Source organism: Podarcis erhardii (assembly GCF_964252035.2).
Source record: "Podarcis erhardii genome assembly, chromosome: 3".
In the NCBI taxonomy this organism is placed as follows: domain Eukaryota; kingdom Metazoa; phylum Chordata; class Lepidosauria; order Squamata; family Lacertidae; genus Podarcis; species Podarcis erhardii.
The window spans coordinates 121,920,949-121,941,912 of record NC_138507.1 but is presented as its reverse complement, the minus strand read 5'-3'; the positions used below and the strand labels follow the sequence as shown (position 1 = coordinate 121,941,912).

Below are 20,964 nucleotides of genomic sequence, written 5' to 3'. Positions count from 1 at the left end.
AACCCTCCCACCAGATGTCAAAGAGAAAAATAACTACCAAACTTTCAAACGACATCTGAAGGCAGACCTGTTTAGGGAAGCTTTTAATGTTTAATAGGTTATTGTATTTTAGTGTTTTGTTGGAAGCCATCCAGAGTGGCAGGGGAAACCCAGGCAGATGGGCGGGGTATAAATAAATTATTATTATTATTATTATTATTATTATTATTATTATTAGACAACAAAAATGGAAGGATGATAAAGTGAGGATGACAATGTGGGCAGATGTGTCCTTATCTACCTCTCTCTGTTCAAGGAGAGAGATTGAGATGGGCAATCAGTTGCTGGTGTAAAACTCCCATAATTCCTGATTATAAACCATGCCTGGTGCTGGCACTGATCTATAAAACTCTAGCCACAGTCCTTGGACTCTTTAGTCTTCTCCCCCAGGTTGACAAACAGACACCCTCTCCCTTTTTTTGCTTTGCAGTCCTTGGCGATCAAAACAGCCTCTCTTGCCGAGGCGGAAAACATGGCGGACTTGATCGATGGCTACTGCAGGCTGCAGGGGGGGTTGGACACCTCTCTCATCGTCCGTCCCAACAGAGGTGAGAAAGCAACCCCTTGAGCCAGGCCAAGTCTTACCATCTTCACTTGAAGCCCACCTCCAAGTCCCACTACCATCTGAGATTGGGCAGTGTGTGTGTGTGTGTGTGTGTGTGTCTAGGGAGTCTTTTTGGCTGTGACACCTAGTGGGTGGAATGCCCTTGCCAGCCAAGCTTGCCCAGTGCCCGCTCTGAGATGTTTCTAGTTGCGTGTTGAGACCCCGCAACCCCCCCCTCCTCGTAAAGACACCAGGACACAGATATTAGGTTAATGTTATTGGGCAAATTTTGTTTTTTTGTTTTTTACAATAATATTTATTAGTTTTCAATAAACATAACAAACAAACAAAAAAGAATATACAACAACACAGCAACATAACAACAGTATAGAAATAAAAAAAGAAAAAAGAATAACAGACTTGACATACCTAGGCAGAAAAAAAGAATCAATTAATTAATTATAATCCATTTTCATAAACATTTTAGTTGACTTCCTCTAATCTCCTCCATCTATTATAAATATTTTTCCAGAAGTCCTTTACCTTGGGACAAGTCCACCACATATGATAGAAGGTACCTTCTTTTTCTTTACATTTCCAACATACATTGTCACATTTATGGTACATCTTTGCCAATTTGACAGGGGTTAGGTACCATCTATACATCATTTTCATAATATTTTCCTTTAGCAAAGTACATGCGGTAAACTTAACCCCTTTCTTCCAAAGTCTCTCCCAATATTGGGCAAATTTTGGCCACAACATTATTGATTACAGACTGTGAGCGGTATTGGCTTAGTTTATAGCAGCAAGCCAAGAAGAAGCCCTCTGGCTAGCTCCAGTGTTTAAATTGTTTCTGGCCATGCCCCCCAGCCACCGGATTGGCCGGACATGGCCGGGATCCCCTGGGCAACAGGGGACTTTGCCCCCCGCCCCCGGAGGAGAGGTGGTGGCCACGCGGTCCACCACAACTCCTCCCCGCAGGTGAGTGGAGCGGATTTCCAGATGACCTGTGCTTGCCTCCGGGTGCAGCCCTGATCCGGATTTGTTTGCGCTTGACAGGCTAGACAACGTCACCATCTAGTGACCCAAATGTCCTATGACAAAAGAAATTTGCACTGGAAAGCGCAGGATAGCAACCGCCAGATGGCAGTGCTGTTGCAAAAGTGTTGGACGAACAATTCCTGCTCGACCTGAAAGCTCCCTTTTTATCTGCCCAGATATTCCAACATCGCACACAGCTAGGTTTGACGGTCCAGCTGGTTTACGCAGCGGAGACCCTGCTGAATTTTACTGTATTGCTTTGTTCTTATACCTGCCTGTCCTCCTGGGAGGAAGTGCTAGAGGGCGGTCGATAAATCCCCTAAATAAATAAACCTTCAGTGAACATGCAGTGACTCCCAGTGAAGAAATGTTGCAGCATTTGGGACTTTTTAACTTAGAGGAAAGGCAAGAAAGAGGCGACGTGGTAGAAGTTTATAAAATTGAGCGTGGCGTGGAGAAAACAGACAATCTTGCCCTCCTTCTGCATAACACTAAACTCATGAATATTCAGTGAAGCTGAATGTTGGAAGATTCAGGACAGATCAAAGGAAGCCCTTCTTCACGCAGCATGTAGTTGGACTATGGAACTCCCTGCCACCGGAGGCAGTGATGGCCAACAACCTAGATAGCTTTAAAAGAGGATTAGATAAATTCATGGAGGAGGAGGGGACTATGGGAGATTCTGACTAAATATCAGGAAGGACTTTCTGACAGTAAGAGCTGTTCGTCAGAGGAACAGTCTCCCATGAGACGTGGTGGACTCTCCTTCCTTGGAGGTTTTTAAGCAAAGGTTGGGTGGCCATCTGCCATGGATTATTGAGCTGTGATTCTTGCCTTAGAGGGGGTTGGACTAGATGGCCTTTGGTGTCCCTTCCAACTCTATGATTCTATATCAGTAAGAAGGTGGGCTGGCTGACTGGCAGAATCCGAGACCAAGGAGAAGAGTTGGTGGAAGAAGAGTGGAAGAAATTTAAAGTTTTATCTTCAGAAATATTGTAAAATTAAGGAATGTTAGAAAGATGTTGGGGGGGGGAAGTATATGGTTTTAGCAGAAAGGATATAAAGGATTAAGTAAAAATGAATTGGTGAAAGAGAGAAGGTAAAATTATAATATGTTAAGATAAATCATTAGGATAAAAACAAAGTTGGAAGGATTTGCTGGAATATTTAATTGAATTAGAATACAAAAATGGGAGGCGTGAGGAAGTCAAGGAAATAAGTGAATGTAAATAAGTGAGTTAAAGGTTTGACTATTTTTATTTCTTTTTTCTTTTTTCTGTTTTTTGAGGATATGTATTGTTTTTTTCTTTTTCTTCTTTGATTGTCCTCTTTTATTTTTCTTTTTGTAACCTTTAAAATCTTAATAAAAATGTAATAATAATAAAAAAAGAAGGTGGGCTGGCGTCGTCGGGCCATGAATGCTTCCAGGAGGGGGTGCAATTGACTGTTCCAGAATCCAGATTAGAGATACCTTGTGTGTATTTGGTGGGGGGGGGGGGTGGATAATGGGACCTAACAAACAAACACCCGGGAGAAGAATGGGATGGAATAAGGGAAATCTACTAGTTCCTGGTGATTTGGAGACAAGAAAAGAAGCAAGCAAACCCATTTGTCAGCAGCAACAGGATGGGGAGGCTGAGACCAAGCTTTGAGTTTCGCATGTGCTCTTTTGATGTTCCTTTCCCTCTTCCTTCCCCACAGAGAATGATAAAAGGATCAGCCTGCCCCAGGTCCCAGTACAGTAAGTATGAATCCTTCTAACCTATGGTTTTATATACCTGTTGTCTTTGTCCATGGAGTTTTCTTGGCAGGGATACCAGAGTGGCTTGCTGGTTCCTGCTCCAGGTGGCTCACGTTTGGTCAAAACTCTCCACTATGACCTGTCCATCTTGGGTGGCCCTGCACAGTGTAGCTCATAGCTTCTCTGAGTTATTCAAGCGCCTTCACCATGGCAAGGCAGTTATCACCGCAGATGGTGACAGCAGTCACGAAATTAAAAGATTGCTTCTTGGGAGAAAAGCAATGACAAACCTAGATAGCATCTTATAAAGCAGAGACATCACCTTGCCAACAAAGGCCGTATAGTTAAAGCTATGGTTTTCCCAGGAGTGATGTATGGAAGTGAGAGCTGGACCATAAAGAAGGCTGATCACCGAAGAATGGATGCTTTTGAATTATGGTGCTGGAGGAGACTCTTGAGAGTCCCATGGACTGCAAGAAGATCAAACTGATCCATTCTGAAGGAAATCAGCCCTGAGTGCTCACTGGAAGGACAGATCCTGAGGCTGAGGCTCCAATACTTTGGCCACCTCATGAGAAGAGAAGTCTCCCTGGAAAAGACCCTGATGTTGGGAAAGATGGAGGGCACAAGGAGAAGGGGACGACAGAGGACGAGATGGTGGGACAGTGTTCTCGAAGCTACCAGCATGAGTTTGACTAAACTGTGGGAGGCAGTGGAAGACAGGAGTGCCTGGCGTGCTCTGGCACAGGGGGTCACGAAGAGCCGGACACGACTAAATGACTAAACAACAACCTATGGTTACTAGATTTCTTTCAAGGAATCCGGGGACACTTTCTTTTTCTCTTTTCTTTTTCTTTTTTTGAATTACATGCTTTATTATTTTAGGAAAGGGTTGCCCAGAGTTCTTGACCTTTTTTGGGGGGGGGGGGACTCCAAAGTTTTCGAGCGTGCACCTTGACACCAGGCAGGCGGAGAAGCCCATCTGTTTGTTGTTGTTGTTTAGTCGTTCAGCCTGGACACTGAGCTCCAGTGCCGAGGGCCTTCTGACAGTTCCCTCCCTGCAAGAAGGCAAGTTACAGGCCTTCTCGGTAGTGGCACCCGCCCTGTGGAACGCCCTCCCAGCAGATGTCAAGGCAATAAACAACTATTTTACTTTTCAAAGACAACTGAAGGCGGCCCTGTTTAGGGAAGCTTTTAATGTCTGGCGCTGTATTGTTTTTAATATTTGGTTGGAAGCCACCCAGATGGGCAGGGTATAAATAAATTATTATTATTATTATTATTATTATTATTATTATTATTATTATTATTCACCGGAGACTCTTTCTGCCCTCAGGCACATAGAGGAGAGGAGGTCCACGCTGAGAGAGAGCTTCAGTGGGGGTGAGTTGAATCCTGTCTTCCTGCCATTCGATCCATGAGGAATGGCTGCTTCAGGAAAAAATAAAAAAAATTGCAAGTCGAGCCAGAGAGAGCTTCAGCAGCTTCGATCCATCTGGAGGAGCACTTCTTCAGAGAGTCGGTGGAATTATGGAAGCACCCTTCCCTAGAGAGTGCCCACCCAAATCCTGTTGTCCTTCTTCCACCTCTGACCCAATAGGTTGCACAGGTTTACAAAGCATTACAAATTCTTGCCAGATCTTGTTTGGCCAGAGGCAATAACAAGGGCAGAAAAACCCATGTACACATCATAGATGATGCCTCTCTCTCTCTCACACCTCCTTCAACTTTTTTTGTTTTGTTTTTCTATTTCTATGCCGCTTTTTATTCAAATAAATCCCAAAGCGGCTTACAAACAAAAGATAAAAATAACACGACCCTTTTTGGTGTGTTCTTGAGGGGCAGGTAGTTGTGGGGATGCCCTCATCTTTCCGTCCTGCCTCCAGTTTTATATCAACATGTAATTAAAATACACAGTGGAATAATATTCAAACCACCCATGAATTAAACCCGCCCCCATTAAAACAACATAACAATTAAAATGGGCTGCTTTGTTCCAGATTCTGATATTTATGCTGAAATTCCAGATGAAGCATCCCGGCCAAAATCTGGAGGTAGGTACAACTTCTGGACCACTTGCGAATTAATTCTGCCCTCTTAGGAATGAATTGAGGTACAGGAGAAGTTGATTGGCTCTGGCATCCGTTCCAGGGGTGGCTAAGGGGGTGCCCTCCAGATGTTTGAGGACTGCAGCTCCTATTGCACCTGGCCATTGGCCAGGCCAGCTGCTTTGACTGATGGGAGAAGGAGTTGGACAGGATAGAGAGGGCAGCACGTTGGCGACCCCTGATCTCTACCTATGTGGTTCACAAGAAGAGGCCATATCACAATATAAGATGCAAAGCTTTCAATGAATTTTAGTGGCTTCTCACAGAACAATTTCTATACCGTGGAGACTGGATAGGGCAGGGGCACTCCCAGTAGGAAATTTCCATTGCTAGGATGCAGATGTCGCTGTGGATTAAACCACAGAGCCTAGGACTTGCCAATCAGAAGGTCGGCGGTTTGAATCCCCATGACGGGGTGAGCTCCCGTAGCTCAGTCTCAGCTCCTGTCAAACTAGCAGTTCGAAAGCATGTCAAAGTGCAAGTAGATAAATAGGTACCGCTCCGGCAGGAAGGTAAAGAGCATTTCCGTGCGCTGCTCTGGTTCTCCAGAAGTGGCTTAGTCATGCTGGCCACATGACCCGGAAGCTGTATACTGGCTCCCTCGGCCAATAAAGCGAGATGAGCGCCACAGCCCCAGAGTCAGCCACGACTGGACCTAATGGTCAGGGGGCCCTTTACCTTTACCTTTAGGCTAAATGCAGAAAGCCGTGCAATGTTTTTTAAAGCAAAAACTTAGTGCAGAGTCTACTTCTGAGCTCAAAGAAGCTGGGATTTTCAGGTTGCTGAGTTCTGAGTCCACTATGGCTACACAGAAACACACATCTAGCAACTGGAGCTAAACAGGTCTTTATTCCTTCATTACAATTACATTCCACCTCCCCCCCCCCCAAAAAAAAAGATTTAGGTTGTGGCATATTTGGTTCTCCCTCTCCTCATTTAACCTCCACAACAACCCTGTGAGGTAGGTTAGGCTGAGACACAGTGACTGGGCCAAGGTCGCACAGCGAACTTCATGGCTAAGTGTGGATTTGAACCCTCATCTTCCACGTCCTTGTTTGACACTTTTACTATTACCACACCAGGCCACACTGACACACAGGGGAGATGCCAGTATTGGTGATGGTGCTTTGCAGCGACCCTGCTGTGGGATGTGAAACACAAGAGCAGTCAAGTACAACATTCCTAGAGTGAACATGTTTACACATGGGGAGGAATGTTTGTCCAGCCAGCAGGTAAACTTCTTGTTTCCTTCTGGGCTGGGACAGACTTCCTCTGCATGTGACTAGAGGTGGGTGTGGCCTCACCTGTGCAGGTAACGACAAGAGCACAGTGCAGCCATCTCTCCCTCTCTCTGACTACTTTCATCGGAGAAGCAACATTTGCTTAGCCAAAGATGCTCTCTTGGCCTCCAGCCAATAGAGGACAAAGGGACTGTCTCCTTATGAGATAGTTTCCAGCTGCATGTTACTTTTCTAAGCTAAGTCTGCCTTCTGGGACCCGATTGTGAACAGAATGTGAGTGAGTAAACTCTTTTTATACCTTTATCGAAGACTGTGTCGTGTCTTATCTTTTATGAGGGAATAAGGGGAAAATACCAAAACAGTTATTATAGAGGCTTTAGCGAGCCTGAGCAAACGCATCCGCGGTGAGTTTAAAAGGGGAATGTTACTCTGCTAAAATTGTGAACTTGTTAACACAAGTTGGAAAGGCTATACTCAAACAATATATCCTCTCCTGCATCCCTGAACATTCCCACACCTGCAAGGTTGGCCAGTATGATTATTGCCAAATTGCAAGTGGGCAGTTAAGGTTTTGAAAGAGAGTGATTTTCATAAGCCCACCCTAGTGAGTTTGTGGCATTGCAGAGCTGAGATCTGGGTAGAGCATTTTTTTCCTGCAGCAGAAGCTTGGCCCTTTAACTACTGCACACTGCCACCAATCTCCCACCTATGCCCCCTTTTGGGCTGGCAGTTGCTGGGAGGCAAAACAGTCTCCCCCACCACCCTTTCTGGTCTATACTGATGGAAGTTGTGCTTTTCCCTTTGTTTAAAACTGGTGTGTTGTTGACGCTTTCTCTTGCACAGCTCAACAGTTCGTGATCTCCCGGGAAGATGTCGTTCTGGGCCGGATTCTCGGAGAGGGTTTCTTTGGCGAGGTCTACGAGGGCATTTACACCAACGAGGTGAGCCATCATACGAGTTGGAAGGGGCCACAAGGGTCATCTAGTCCAACCCCCTGCAATGTAACAATCCTTTGCCCAAGGTGGGATTCGAACCCACAACCTTGGGACTAAGAGTCTCATGCTCTACCTAGTCAACTATCCCAGGACTTTGAGAGCAGCAGGCTGCTATACAATATACCATCACTGGTAAGCCTGTGAATTTGGCTCGCCAGGCCTTCTTGGGCAAACCATGTCCAATTCTAAATCACCTGACATCATTTGAAATCAGGTGCAGAGATCTCTTAATCTTCAATCTTCGCAGCCATTGCCACAGCGCTAAGACTGGAGACGGCGCTGTGACACTTAGAGCTAAGATCAAGAGGTGAGACTCTGCCTGCTCTCTAGCCATAAACTGAAAGAGCAGGAAGCTTTTTTCCATGCGTCCAATCTTAGCGCTGTGGAACTGCAGCACTGATTTCAGAGATCATCCTGCGTTTGTGCCTTTTACTATCCAAGAGCAAGTAGGGGCATGTCTCTGATCAGCGCTAAGACGGGAGTCAAGCCTCTGCCTCCTTAAACCACCTGATGTCATTAGAAAGGCGACTGAAAGGTGGGTGTTCCTGCCCACCTTTAAAAATAAGGATTACTCCCCAAAAAATGTTTGCATTGTGAGGAAAGCTCCCCTGCTATGCCTATGGGCAATGGCAGGCTCAATGGAACTTCCATGTTCAGGGGGAGTCTATCTCTTAATATTGGGTTGCGAGGAGGCACTGTTGATTTCCTGTCCTGCTTGTGGGCTTCCTACAAGCATTTGGCTGGGCACTGTGGAAATCCAGAATGCTGTGTTAGATGGGTCTTTGCTTTGACCCAGGAGGGATCTTCTTATATGTGCAGAGATCCCCCCCCCCCCGCGCCCGCAAGGATGGGCATTCCTGGTTCCCAGCTCCCATGCATTTGACTGGATTTAAGTCAGCCAGCAAACCCTGCCGTCTTCCCTGCTTAGCTTCAGCTGAGCTTTGAGTCTGCCTCTCGTTCCAGAGCGGAGAGCGGGTCAATGTGGCCGTCAAGACCTGCAAGAAGGACTGTACAGCTGAGAACAAGGAGAAGTTCATGAGCGAAGCAGGTACGAAGGCAGGCAGGCACTAGGGACAGGAGGAAGGTGTGCAGAGGAGGGTGACCAAGATCAAGGGTTTGGGGAACCAAGCCATATGAGGAATGGTTGAAGGATCTGGGGGCATTTACTTTGGATAAGAGTCCAGTATACCTGAAGGAGCATCTCCACCCCCATCGCATCGTTCTGCCCGGACACTGAGGTCCAGCGCCAAGGGCCTTCTGGCGGTTCCCTCGCTGTGAGAAGCCAAGTTACAGGGAACCAGGCAGAGGGCCTTCTCGGTGGTGGTGCCCACCCTGTGGAAACCCTCCCACCAGATGTCAAAGAGAAAAATAACTACCAAACTTTCAAAAGACATCTGAAGGCAGCGCTGTTTAGGGAAGCTTTTAATGTTTAATAGGTTATTGTATTTTAGTTTTTTGTTGGAAGCCACCCAGAGTGGCTGGGCAAACCCAGCCAGATGGGCGGGGTATAAATAAGAAATAATTATTATTATTATTATTATTATTATTATTATTATTATTATTATTATTATTGAGAGCCTGCTCCAAATATCACATAAGATGGAGCAAGCTTGTTCTCTGCAGCTCGAGCAAATTCAAGTAGCAAGAAAAGAGATTCCTAAATATCAGGAATAACTTTCTGACGGTGAGAGCTGTTTGACAGTGGAAGGGCTCCCACGTAAAGTGGTGGGCTCCAAGGGTCATCTAGTCCAACCCCCTGCAATGTAGGAATGTCAACTGAAGCATCCATGACAGGTGGCCCTCCAACCTCTGCTTAAAAACCTCCAAGGAAGGTTGATAGAAAGGAGTGGGTGGGTGGAGAAACTAGCCCACTGTAAATAACCCCCCACACACACACACTCCAAGGATTGCCTAGAAGGGAATGTGGGCCTCACTCAGGCTGAAAAGCCCCCTCCCCCATATAGGGAGAGGTGATCCTTTGGGTACCCTGCCCTTAAGTCAGTCGGGGTTTCTTTCTGATGGAGTGAGCATGACGTTAAGTGCGCCTTCAATGCATCCGCAGTGCTGATGAAGAAAATGGACCACCCCCACATTGTGAAGCTCATTGGCATCACCGAGGAGGAGCCCACCTGGATTGTGATGGAGCTCTACCCCTACGGAGAGGTGAGAGGCACGGAGCCGAGAGCTGAGGAGGTGTGACCTACCCAGGAAGTGGGGCATTGTTGAAAGTGCAGTAGCAGGGATCATTCAGTTTGTAACTCAAGGGTTAACTCTGTTACCCGTAAGTCAGCTGGCCGAGAGGGGTGAGAGGGTTGCTGAGCATCAGAGAAAGTCGCATGACATTTGGTGAGGCAGCATGTGCTCTGATGGGCTGTCTAGCTATGAGGGAGCTTTCTCTCTGGATCTACGTGGGGCCACCTTTGAAGGTGACCCGGAAACTACAACTAATCCAGAATGCGGCAGCAAGACTGGTGACTGGGAGTGGCCACCGAGACCACATAACACCAGTCTTGAAAGACCTACATTGGCTCCCAGTACTTTTCCGAGCACAATTCAAAGTGTTGGTACTTGAAAGCCCTAAACGGCCTCGGCCCAGTAGACCCGAAGGAGCGTCTCCACCCCCATCATCCAGCCCGGACACTGAGGTCCAGCTCCCAGGGCCTTCTGGCGGTTCCCTCATTGCGAGAAGTGAGGTTACAGGGAACCAGGCAGAGGGCCTTCTCCGTGGTGGCACCCGCCCTGTGGAACGCCCTCCCAGCAGATGTCAAGGAAATAAACAACTATCTGACTTATAGGAGACACCTGAAGGCACCTCTGTTTAGGGAAGTTTTTTATGTTTGTTTTATCGTGTTTTTAATATTCTGTTGGGAGCCACTCAGAGTGGCTGCGGAAACCCATCCAGATGGGTGGGGTATAAATTTATTATTATTATTATTACAGTAGTACCTCCGTTTACGTAACCCTCTGGTTACGTAAACTTTGGGATGCGAAAGCAGCAAACCCGGAAGTATTTTTCCAGGTTTTGCTGCATGTGCAGAAGCATGCCTCTGGTAGTGAAAACTTCGGGATCCAGCCGGACCTCCGGAATGGATCCCGCCCGCAACCGGAGGTACCATTGTATTATTATTATTATTATTATTATTATTATCATTCTTTTCTTTAGTTGAATCTAGCCCTGTTCTCGACAAGCCCTGGCCCTACACAGGCAAAATCCCCTTTGTTTCTTTCTCCTCAAGTTACCTGAAGTTCTGTTTCAGTTCTTCAGTAAAGTTTATTGTCTCCCTGGACTATTGAAGTGATGGGGAAGGGGGATTGAGGGAGGGGTCTCTCCTAGGGAGGGGCATTTTGAAAGTGACTCTCCTCTCCCTCACCCTTCCTTCTCCCCGCTGCAGCTGGGACGCTACCTGGAGCAGAACAAGGCGTCGCTGAAGGTGCAGACCCTCATCCTCTACACCTTGCAGCTCGGCAAAGCCATGGCCTACTTGGAAGCCATCAACTGTGTGCACAGGTACGAGAAGGGCACTTCGCCCCCACCCCACCCCACAGAGCCAGCCCCACAAGGGCAAGCGGGAGGGTGGCATGTATCAGAGACACGTTTTCGCAATGCCAAACTTGCACACCTGGGCTTCTCCGCAAACAGCTCTGAGAAATCGAGAAAGCCCAGACTTCTTATTGGTGCCAGATGGACCCTACCTGTGTTCCTCTGTGAGGCAAGGATGCAGAGCAGCCCTAGGTGCCGGAAAAGGCATCTCAGATAGTTCCGCAGTTAGAGAAGGAATGTGGGGGATAAATCAAGAAAATGAATTGGAGGCCACCCCCAGTGGAATTGCTAGCAGAGCCTGATTTGCAGGGTGGGCAGGTCTAGAGTGGATTTGATGACATAAACTCCAGTGGGGAGAGCATTGGGGTCATGTGCAAGGAGCTATGCACATGCACGGGTGCGCTGCTCAGGATGGAAGTCTCTCTCCCAGGACCTCCAGACGTGCACCACAAAGAGGTCACTTGCGTCGTCTTCTTGTTTAGCAATCACCCGTAGCTGAGTAAGATTGTCTTCCAAAACAGGGTTTTAGCAGTGAGTCCGTGAGTGACTGTGGAGGCCAATTCTGGATCCACACATCCTTCCACAGTGGGGACATTGGATTCCGGGCGGGAGTTGATCATGGTGAGGGTTTGCCAAGCGTGCCTTCCTCTTAGCACATTTCTCCCTTGCGTCCTGAGTTCGAGTGTCTTCAAAGCCCAGGACACCTTTGGTAAAGGCTGTTCTCCAACTGGAGCACTCGCAGGCCAGTGTTTCCCAGTTGTCGGTGTTTATACTACATTTTTAAAGATTTGCCTTGAGACAGTCTTTAAACCTCTTTTTGTTGACCACCAGCATTACGCTTTCCATTTTTAAGTTAGGAATAGAGTAGCTGCTTTGGAAGACGATCATCAGGCATCCGCACAACATGGCCAGTCCAACGAAGTTAAAGACACTGGTGATCTTTGCTTCTTCCAGTACACTAGCATTAGTTTGCCTGCCTTCCCAAGTAATGTGTAAGATTTTTTGGAGACAACGGCTTGACTTCACCCCCAAAGGCACACTCTTCTGTTGTCTCCTGAGACAGACAAATGCCAACAACAACAACATTTGTATCTCACTTTTCCTCCAAGGACCTTTTTAAATAAAATTAAAATTTATAAATGCAATAAGCATATAGACACTTAAAACTTGAAGATAAACTACCACAGAGAGCTGACCCAGAGTTACCCCTGGAACCGAGTTTGGGGATTTTCTTAACAAACTAGTTTGGGTCGCGAGATGGTCTGCGCCTACAGAATCTGGCGACCATCTGGGTCGTCTTCGGATCTTTGCCTAACAGGAGAAGGTCGATTTTTTGCTTTTCCGGGAGGTCAGCGAGCCTCACCAGCAGGGGATCAATGGTCTCACTACGTGCCTCTTCATAAAAGGGACATCTAAAGAACAAGTGCTCTGGGCTTCCTATCTCCCCCAATGAACAGGCGCAAAGTCTCTGGGCGTATCAGACTTTTTTAAAGGCTCCTTCCAGGACTGGCGAGGGCAGAGCCCAGCTTCTGGCGAGTGTAAAGGCCCTTCTTGCATTTTTGGATACAAGAAAGAAGAGATATGCTGCCGGTGCAGCTATATATCTCTTGATTTCTCCAATTGAGCAGTCCTGTTGCCAAGGTTCTTAACTTGGCTTCCGTAGTTCTCCCTGTTTTGTCCTCACAACAACCCTGTGAGGTAGGTCAGGCTGAGAACAAGTGACTGAATGAGGTCATCTCATGAGCTTCATGGCTGAGCAGGGACTCAAACCCTGTTCTCCCAAGTCCTAGTCCAGCGCTCTAACCACTATGCTGGCTGTCTTATCGGTGAGCGATAGATGACCTGAGGGTCCCACCATGGCATGTGCACTCAGGCACTTCTGATCCACCCCCCCCATGATACCTATTGCCCCCCTCCACCTCCCAGAAAAGGAGTGGCCAATCTCACTTTGTCACCTGCAGGGACATTGCTGTCCGGAATGTACTGGTGGCTTCTCAGGAGTGCGTCAAACTGGGAGATTTTGGACTCTCCAGATATATTGAGGATGACGAGTATTACAAAGGTAAGGAGGGGGGGTTGGGGGTGTCCCAGAGCTCCAGGCTGAATGGTTACATTTTCTGAGAATCCTCCGGAAAAACAATCTCTTAAAGGACCTGTTGATGGCATTTTACCATTGTACTGTTGAGAGTGTATTAACTTATGGTCTAGTTACAGATAGGTATCCGTGTTGGTCTGCCATAGTCAAAACAAACACTTCTTCAGATACACTGAAACAGAAGTCACCAGACCCTTCTATATAGTGAGAAGGTGGGGAGGGGTATTACTCAGAAGGGTGGTGGGAATGGGTGATTGGCAGATAGCTGTGATGAGCCTGTTAACGACTCTTAACGACTGCAATAGGTCTTACAGGAAAAAGCAAGGGGTGAGAAGGTGAAAAATGGCTTTGTCATGTATAATGAGATAAGAATCCCATGTCTTTGTTCAGACCAGGTCTCTCCATGGTTTTAAGTTTGGTAATAAGTTGCAATTCAGCAGCTTCTCTTTCCAGTCTATTTCTGAAATTCCTTTGTAATAGAACAGCTACTTTGAGATCTTGTATAGAACGTCCTGGGAGATTGAAGTGTTCTCCTACTGGTTTCTCTGTCTTGACATCAGGAATCACAAGACATGAAAGCTCATACCTAGAACTAACTTAGTTGGTCTTTAAGGTGCTACTGGAAGGAATTTTTTTATTTTGTTTTAACTTATGGTCTGTGTGTGTGGTTTGGGAGCTGCACGGTCAGGGGAAAAAGCAATGCTGTCCAGGGTTGTAAAGACTGCGGAGAGAATAACTGGGTGCACTCTTCCCACCTTGGATCAAATCTATGCTTCCAGGTGCCATAAGAAAGCTGCAGAGATAGCGCAGGATAGTGCACACCCCAGAAATGATCTCTTTCAGCTTCTGCCTTCTGGAAGAAGGTACAGGGTTGTAAAGACTAGGACTAGCCGCCTGAGAAACAGTTCCTATCCAAATGCAATTTGGGTTTTAAACGCAGCGTAAGGTAGTCTCTGTGGGAGTATATTGTATTTAATTATGGGGGATCAGAGTTTTTAGGGGGTTAACCAGGTTGGGATAGCTGGGATAGCAGGCTTGTTGGTTTTTGAATGTCTGATGTAGATTTTTTCAATTTCGTTGTTCTGTATGGGACAATGACGATAAAGATATTGTATCGTATCATATGAATGGATCAGCGCAAGTCAAATGTGAGTGTATTGTACTACCCAAAAAAAGTCTCAAAGCAATTTGCAGTATATATACAATGCCATTGAATATGACTAAAACAGTGCAGCCGTACCTTGGTTTTTGAATTTAATCTAAGCTGCATCAGACGCTCGGCTTCCAAAAAATGTTTGCAAACTGGAACACTCACTTCCGGGTTTGCAACGTTCGGGAGCTGATTTGTTCAACAACTTAGGCATTCGACTACCATGGTGCGACTGTACGCAATATTCCCCAGAACGCAGTGTAAGGTAGTCTCTTGTATTTAATTATGGGGGATCAGAGTTTTTAGGGTGTTAACCAGGCTGGGATAGCAGGCTTGTTGGGTTTTGAATGTCTGATGTAGATTTTTTCAATTTTCTTGTTCTGTATGGGACAATGGCGATAAAGATTATCGTATCGTATGTTGCATACATGTAATTAAAGTCCGCCTGGCCACTGCTTTGTGTTTGCTGCACAAGTTGAATTTGACCCTCGCTGATACATCAAAAGATGCCCAATTCAAGTGCCCAACATCTCGAGTGCAAAGGATTGGCACAGTAACACAGGAAGCTGCCACATAATTATGTACATCTTAGCGCAGTATTTTCTGCGCTCCCTGGCAGTGGCTCTCCAGAGATTCAGGCAGGTGACAATCACAGCCCCACCTGAAGATGTCATTGGGATTGACGCTGAGACCATCTGAAGGCAAATCTGATGTTCTGCCACTGAGCTACTGGCCTTCCCACCAAAAATATTGGGTAACCAGACTGGAAAAGGCCTCCACCCAAGGCCTTGGGATGTCCCTGCCAGCTGGAAGAGGCAGTTCTTCGTGAGGCCAGCTCCTCTGGGCATGTCAACGCTACAGGACAGCACAGCTGTGGCCTGCAACCGGGTTCAAAAATGTGGGGTGCAGTTTGTTTATTTGGCAGAATGCTTGCTTCCCGTGTGAAGGTTTGGGGACCAGTCTTCAGCATCTCTAGTTAAATGGGTAGGAAGTCCCAGGACCAGAAAGGGTCCCCCAAACAACCATTGCTCGTATACACAGGTATTTGGTGGTGGGTATTTGAGGACGCGGGTGGCGCTGTGGGTTAAACCACAGAGCCTAGGGCTTGCCAATCAGAAGGTCGCAGTTCGAATCCCCGTGATGGGGTGAGCTCCTGTTGCTCGGTCCTTGCTCCTGCCAACCTAGCAGTTCGAAAGCACATCAAAGTGCAAGTAGATAAATAGGTACAGCTCCGGCAGGAAAGTAAACGGTGTTTCCGTGCGCTGCTCTGGTTCGCCAGAATCGGCTTAGTCATGCTGGCCACATGACCCAGAAGCTGTACTCCGGCTCCCTCGGCCAATAAAGCAAGATGAGTGCCGCAACCCCAGAGTCGGTCACAACTGGACCTAACGGTCAGGGGTCCCTTTACCTCTACCTTTATTCATACACTTGGCCTGAAGCGAGACCTCTAGAACCCAGAACAACAGCGGGCTGGAGGACTTCCACACTGCAAAACCATTTGATTTGGGGAGGGCATGCAAAACGTCTGAGGTCCAATTCCTGACATCTCCAGATAGGACTGTGCAAGGTTTCCTGCCTGATATGCTTTAGGGCTGCTGCCAGTCAGAGTTGCCAGTGCTAAGCTACATGGACCAATGCTGGAGTCAGCACAAGGCAGCTGCCCATGCTTCTATATTTGGGGGGCCACATGGAGATGGTTGGAGGCAGATCTTCCTTTGAGATGGCTCTCCTACCCTCGTTTCTGAACTCCTCAAGGCTTACAACAACTGGCAATGTCGTGCCAAACAATAAAAATGTGTTTTTAAAAGATTGAAAATGCAGCAGTCAAAAATAAAGCGAATGCAGAAGCCTCCGCTCAGTCGTAACCTTGCTGGCTTGCCTGTGCTTTGGGAATAACTGGCTCTGATCTCTCCCTGCTCCCCACCTCGCCTTTCTCAACCCAGCCTCCGTGACTCGCCTGCCCATCAAGTGGATGGCCCCAGAGTCCATCAACTTCCGCCGATTCACCTCTGCCAGCGACGTGTGGATGTTCGGTGAGTCACTGCTGGGAGACAACAAGAACTCAGGCCAGTATAAGTTTCAAAAGTGGGAGTGGTCCCTACTCGCAAATCAATAGTCAATTGTAACAAAAACTAATCCATTCAAAAGTATTCTGACAAGGATTACAAACTCAAACTCATAAGGATAGGTGTAACACAATAATTCATCACAGTGTTAGAGATAAGAGTTTGTGAGTAGAGATAAGTTCACGTTAGTCCATAGTCAGAGAGAAACGTAGAAAATAACAGGATATATTTATACGAGTTCTTCAAACTTACATGACCCCTTAAAAATTAGGTAAGGAAGCAAATGTTGTATAATACTGTTTTATACTTTATGATAATTTAGAATTTAAATGTATTTTCATGTAATATTTGATACTTCCAGATGATGAAGGTGAATACATCGAAACAGGGCCCTGTCCTGGTTTCTGATCCATAATTGACTTCTGACTTCTGCTCAGTGATTGAAACTAAGACCTTCACGTCAAATCTGACTATGGACTAACATGAACTTATCTCTACTCATGAGTTTGAGTTTGTAATCCTTGTCAGAATACTTACTTTTGAATGGATTAGTTTTTGTTACAACTGACTATTGATTTGCGAGTAGGGACCACTCCCACTATTGAAACTTACATTGGCCTGAGTTCTTGGTGTGCTTTTTTCTTGGTATATTTATATATTTAATAACAGGAACTCCAACTTATTTAATGCTTGGAGGCGGCGGCAGCAGGATCCGTGCCTGCGTCCTCCGCCAAAGGCTGGAAACGGAGGGAACCACATGCAACACACTTAGGAATTGCAAGGGGTATTTGAAGGCAGGGGTTGCCGACATGGTGCCCTCCAGATGTGGGGGCGGGGCCTATTACTCCCCTTCTCCCTGCCCATTGGCCATGCCATGTGAGGCTGGTGACAGCTCCAGTCGAAAGCTCCTAGAAGCCACCCCATTGACTGCCCTCGTTTCAAAGGTAGCCAAGGTAGATGAACCTGCTGGGTGTTAGGCTTGCAAGTGGATGATGTGGTGGATTCCTTCAGTAAATAAATTATAATAATGCTGCACATCATTGTGATGTTTGAGACAGCTTTAGAACCGCAGTGGCTGATGGGAAGCCCACAAAAATGGCACCCACATCACAGCTGTCAACGTTTCCCTTTTTTAAAGGGAAATTCCCTTATTCCGAATAGGATTCCTCGCAAGAAAAGGGAAAAGCTGACAGCTGTGACTCACATGTGTCACACACAGGAGGAATAAGGATATAGTTGGAATGCTTCACCTATGGGTTTGTAAATCATTTGATGTGTCAAGGCGAATAGATGTTGTTCATATTGCAGTTGTTATTTTGAACGGAATGCAATTCAGACGAATGAGATTTTGGGATGCAGAAACCAAGTAAATAATCAAACCATCAATTCTAGCAATGATATAATTTGGCATTTGAATGATTGGGATTAGTAATTGTATTATAATTTGGTGTTGTTATAGTGTGAGGCTACCAATGGATTATTGCAATTGAAAACTGATAAAAATTATTGTCCAAAAAAACCCCCCAGAAGTGGCATCCACAGGACTATAAATCACACAGGCTTATATAGAGGGATTTCTCCAATTTAGTTTTACACGTGCGTAGAAATTATGTCACATTCTCAGAGGACAAGCACGTCTCCGGTATCGGAGCTGGATGCCAGATCCTGTGGGGGGAACAGGTCACCTCCTCTCTTACCAGGCTAGCTCAAGGCCATGTTTTGCAGAAATATTCCCCACACATTCTTAATACAGTCTGTGTATGCAGATTCTCCTACCAGTATATAATTATTATTATTATTATTTATTTATTTATTTATTTATTTATTTATTTATACTCCGCCCATCTGGCTGGGCTTCCCCAGCCACTCTGGGCGGCTTCCAAAAAAATATTAAAATACAGTAACGCATCCAACATTAAAAGCTTCCCGAAACAGGGCTGCCTTCAGATGTCTTCTAAAAGTCTGGTAGTTGTTGTTCTCTTTGACGTCTGGTGGGAGGGTGTTCCACAAGGAGGGCGCCACTACCAAGAAGGCCCTCTGCCTGGTTCCCTGTAACTTGGCTTCTCGCAGTGAGGGTATCTCTTCACACTCTTTTTCTTTCTTTCTTTTGTAAATCTCTTCACATTTAGATTAGCCTTCAAACTTCATTCCCAATGCAGCGGAGGTGCTGCTGAGCTGCCATGAACCAAGCGCACCCCACCATCCCCATAACTTGATTGACTGCCCTCCCCCAATTCCTCCAAAGAAAATCTCCTGGGTTGCAACACAGAAATGACAGGCCTGAAAATAAACAACCAATAACAAATACATTAATCGTCCCCAAAGGCACATCAAATGGCCATGGATCAGCCATCACTTAAAAGTGTAGCAAGCTGATGTTGTTGGAAAAACCCCAGGAGCATTATAAAGGATACCCACAGGTGCAATGAATCACATCAATTTTCAGGACATTTATCCAAAATCTAGCAATGAGAATACAAACAGTAGCCATCTTGTCAGAAAACGTAAATAAAACAATTGAAATCTAATTCAGTATTCAACCCCCTTCCCCCCAGGTGCAGAGATTTAAATAGGTAAATCAGCTTGGTTTCTTGCTGGTGCAATTTCGTGTCTCCCACCAATTCCTGCATCTCTCTCCCATGCTCTTTTCTCTTCCTGATTTCCCCACCTCAGCCGTCTGCATGTGGGAAATCCTCAGCTACGGGAAGCAGCCCTTCTTCTGGCTGGAGAACAAGGACGTGATTGCGGTGCTTGAGAAGGGCGACCGCCTGCCCAAGCCCGACGCCTGCCCTCCCATCCTCTATGCTCTGATGACCCGCTGCTGGGATTATGACCCCAGTGACAGGCCCAAGTTCAAAGAGCTGGTCTGCAGCTTGAGGTGAGTAGGAGGTTAAGCTTGTGGTTACCAGATTTTTTTCAACGAATCCGGGGACATTTTTATTTTATTTTTTGAAGCTGAGTAGCAACAGGGAGCTAGGGATGCGGGTGGCACTGTGGGTTAAACCACAGAGCCTAGGACCTGCCGATCAGAAGTTCAGCAGTTCGAATCCCCGCAACGGGGTGAGCTCCCATTGCTCAGTCCCTGCTCCTGCCAACCTAGCAGTTTGAAAGCACGTCAAAGTGCAAGTAGATAAATAGGTACCGCTCCGGCGGGAAGGTAAATGGTGTTTCCGTGCACTGCTCTGGTTCGCCAGAAGCAGCTTAGTCATGCTGGCCACATGACCCAGAAGCTGTACGCCGGCTCCCTCGGCCCATAAAGTGAGATTGGTGCCACAACCCCAGAGTCGGTCAAGACTGAACCTAATGGTCAGGGGTCCCTTTACCTTTACCTTTACCTTAGCAACAGGGAGTCAGTAGTGGGGGTGGTGAGGCAAAAGACCCTGGGCCCAAGCACACATGCATATTGTGTAAAGGTGCAAAGCTCTTCTTTCGCACCCTGTGAAACATAAATGCTCAGAGGTTTTTTAAAACTGGGCAACTCCCAAGCCTTCCCCGATCTCCTGCCCACTTCCCCCTTTGTTTTGACAAAAGGGCTTTGCACCTTGCCTGACAGAGAAACCACTCGCGTTGCACCCCTCCTGGGCAACAGCCGCCCACCCGCAACTCCTGAGCCTCCCCTGATCTGTCAAAACAAAGGGGGCAGGGGGCAGGAGACCTGTACCGCCGGATGTCCCCGATTCCCCTTCGGCAGTGGCGGTAGCAGCGAGCAGCTCCTGAAGCCAGCCAGAGCCAACTGCGCTACCAGGCTGGCTCCGGGGTGCTGACTGCCCCTGCCACATTTCCTGGAGACAGATTTGCAAATCTGGGGACATTCCAGGAATTTGTCCGGGGACAGATTTGTAAATCCGGGGACTGTCCCCGGGAACCGGGTACGTCTGGTAACCTTAGGTTAGCCCTCACCGCCTCTGTTGAGATTCCCTGGCCATACAAATCTGAAATCTGCACTAGGGAAAGCAACATTCTGCAAGCTGAATAAATCACATAAGCAAAGTTGCAGAATTCCCTTGGTTCCGCAGGCTCCATTCCACAATGCAAGTGGTTTCCCATAGCATAATTCATTTTCTGAACACTGGAGTAAACTAAGCTTAAGACACACTGAAATTAATGAACACGAAATTAATGGGCCTACTCTGAGTCTACCTGAATTGAATACCGTCCATTGTTTGGTTAGAGAACTGCCTTACAGGATTTGGATAAGTGCGAATTTGGATAAGTGCGAATTTCAAATGATGGCAGTGTTTTGGTTCGCGCGTTGATTTGAGAAGTGCAAGTTAAGAGTAAAAGGCAAACAAAACCCAATTCCTCCCTGATTCCCATTAAACGAAATGAATGAAACCCCCAGAGAAAACTTTGCAGGCAGTTGTTCTGCCAAGCTGAATGGCTCTCTTCCCTTTTTTGAT

General features: G+C 46.7%; 1 protein-coding gene across 5 annotated transcripts in view; it reads left to right on the top strand.

The window, feature by feature from the left end:
- PTK2B (protein tyrosine kinase 2 beta) overlaps positions 1 to 20,964 on the top strand; it is a 113,936-nt gene that overhangs the window by 71,387 nt on the left and 21,585 nt on the right. For all 5 annotated transcript variants that reach the window (XM_081854571.1, XM_081854573.1, XM_081854572.1 and 2 more), the window contains 11 exons: positions 470 to 587; positions 3,329 to 3,368; positions 4,705 to 4,751; positions 5,369 to 5,422; positions 7,561 to 7,658; positions 8,676 to 8,760; positions 9,775 to 9,875; positions 11,105 to 11,220; positions 13,215 to 13,315; positions 16,442 to 16,531; positions 19,238 to 19,442. In XM_081854571.1, coding sequence (XP_081710697.1) covers positions 470 to 587; positions 3,329 to 3,368; positions 4,705 to 4,751; positions 5,369 to 5,422; positions 7,561 to 7,658; positions 8,676 to 8,760; positions 9,775 to 9,875; positions 11,105 to 11,220; positions 13,215 to 13,315; positions 16,442 to 16,531; positions 19,238 to 19,442 — 1,055 coding nt within the window. The remainder of the gene's footprint in view (positions 1 to 469; positions 588 to 3,328; positions 3,369 to 4,704; positions 4,752 to 5,368; positions 5,423 to 7,560; positions 7,659 to 8,675; positions 8,761 to 9,774; positions 9,876 to 11,104; positions 11,221 to 13,214; positions 13,316 to 16,441; positions 16,532 to 19,237; positions 19,443 to 20,964) is intronic.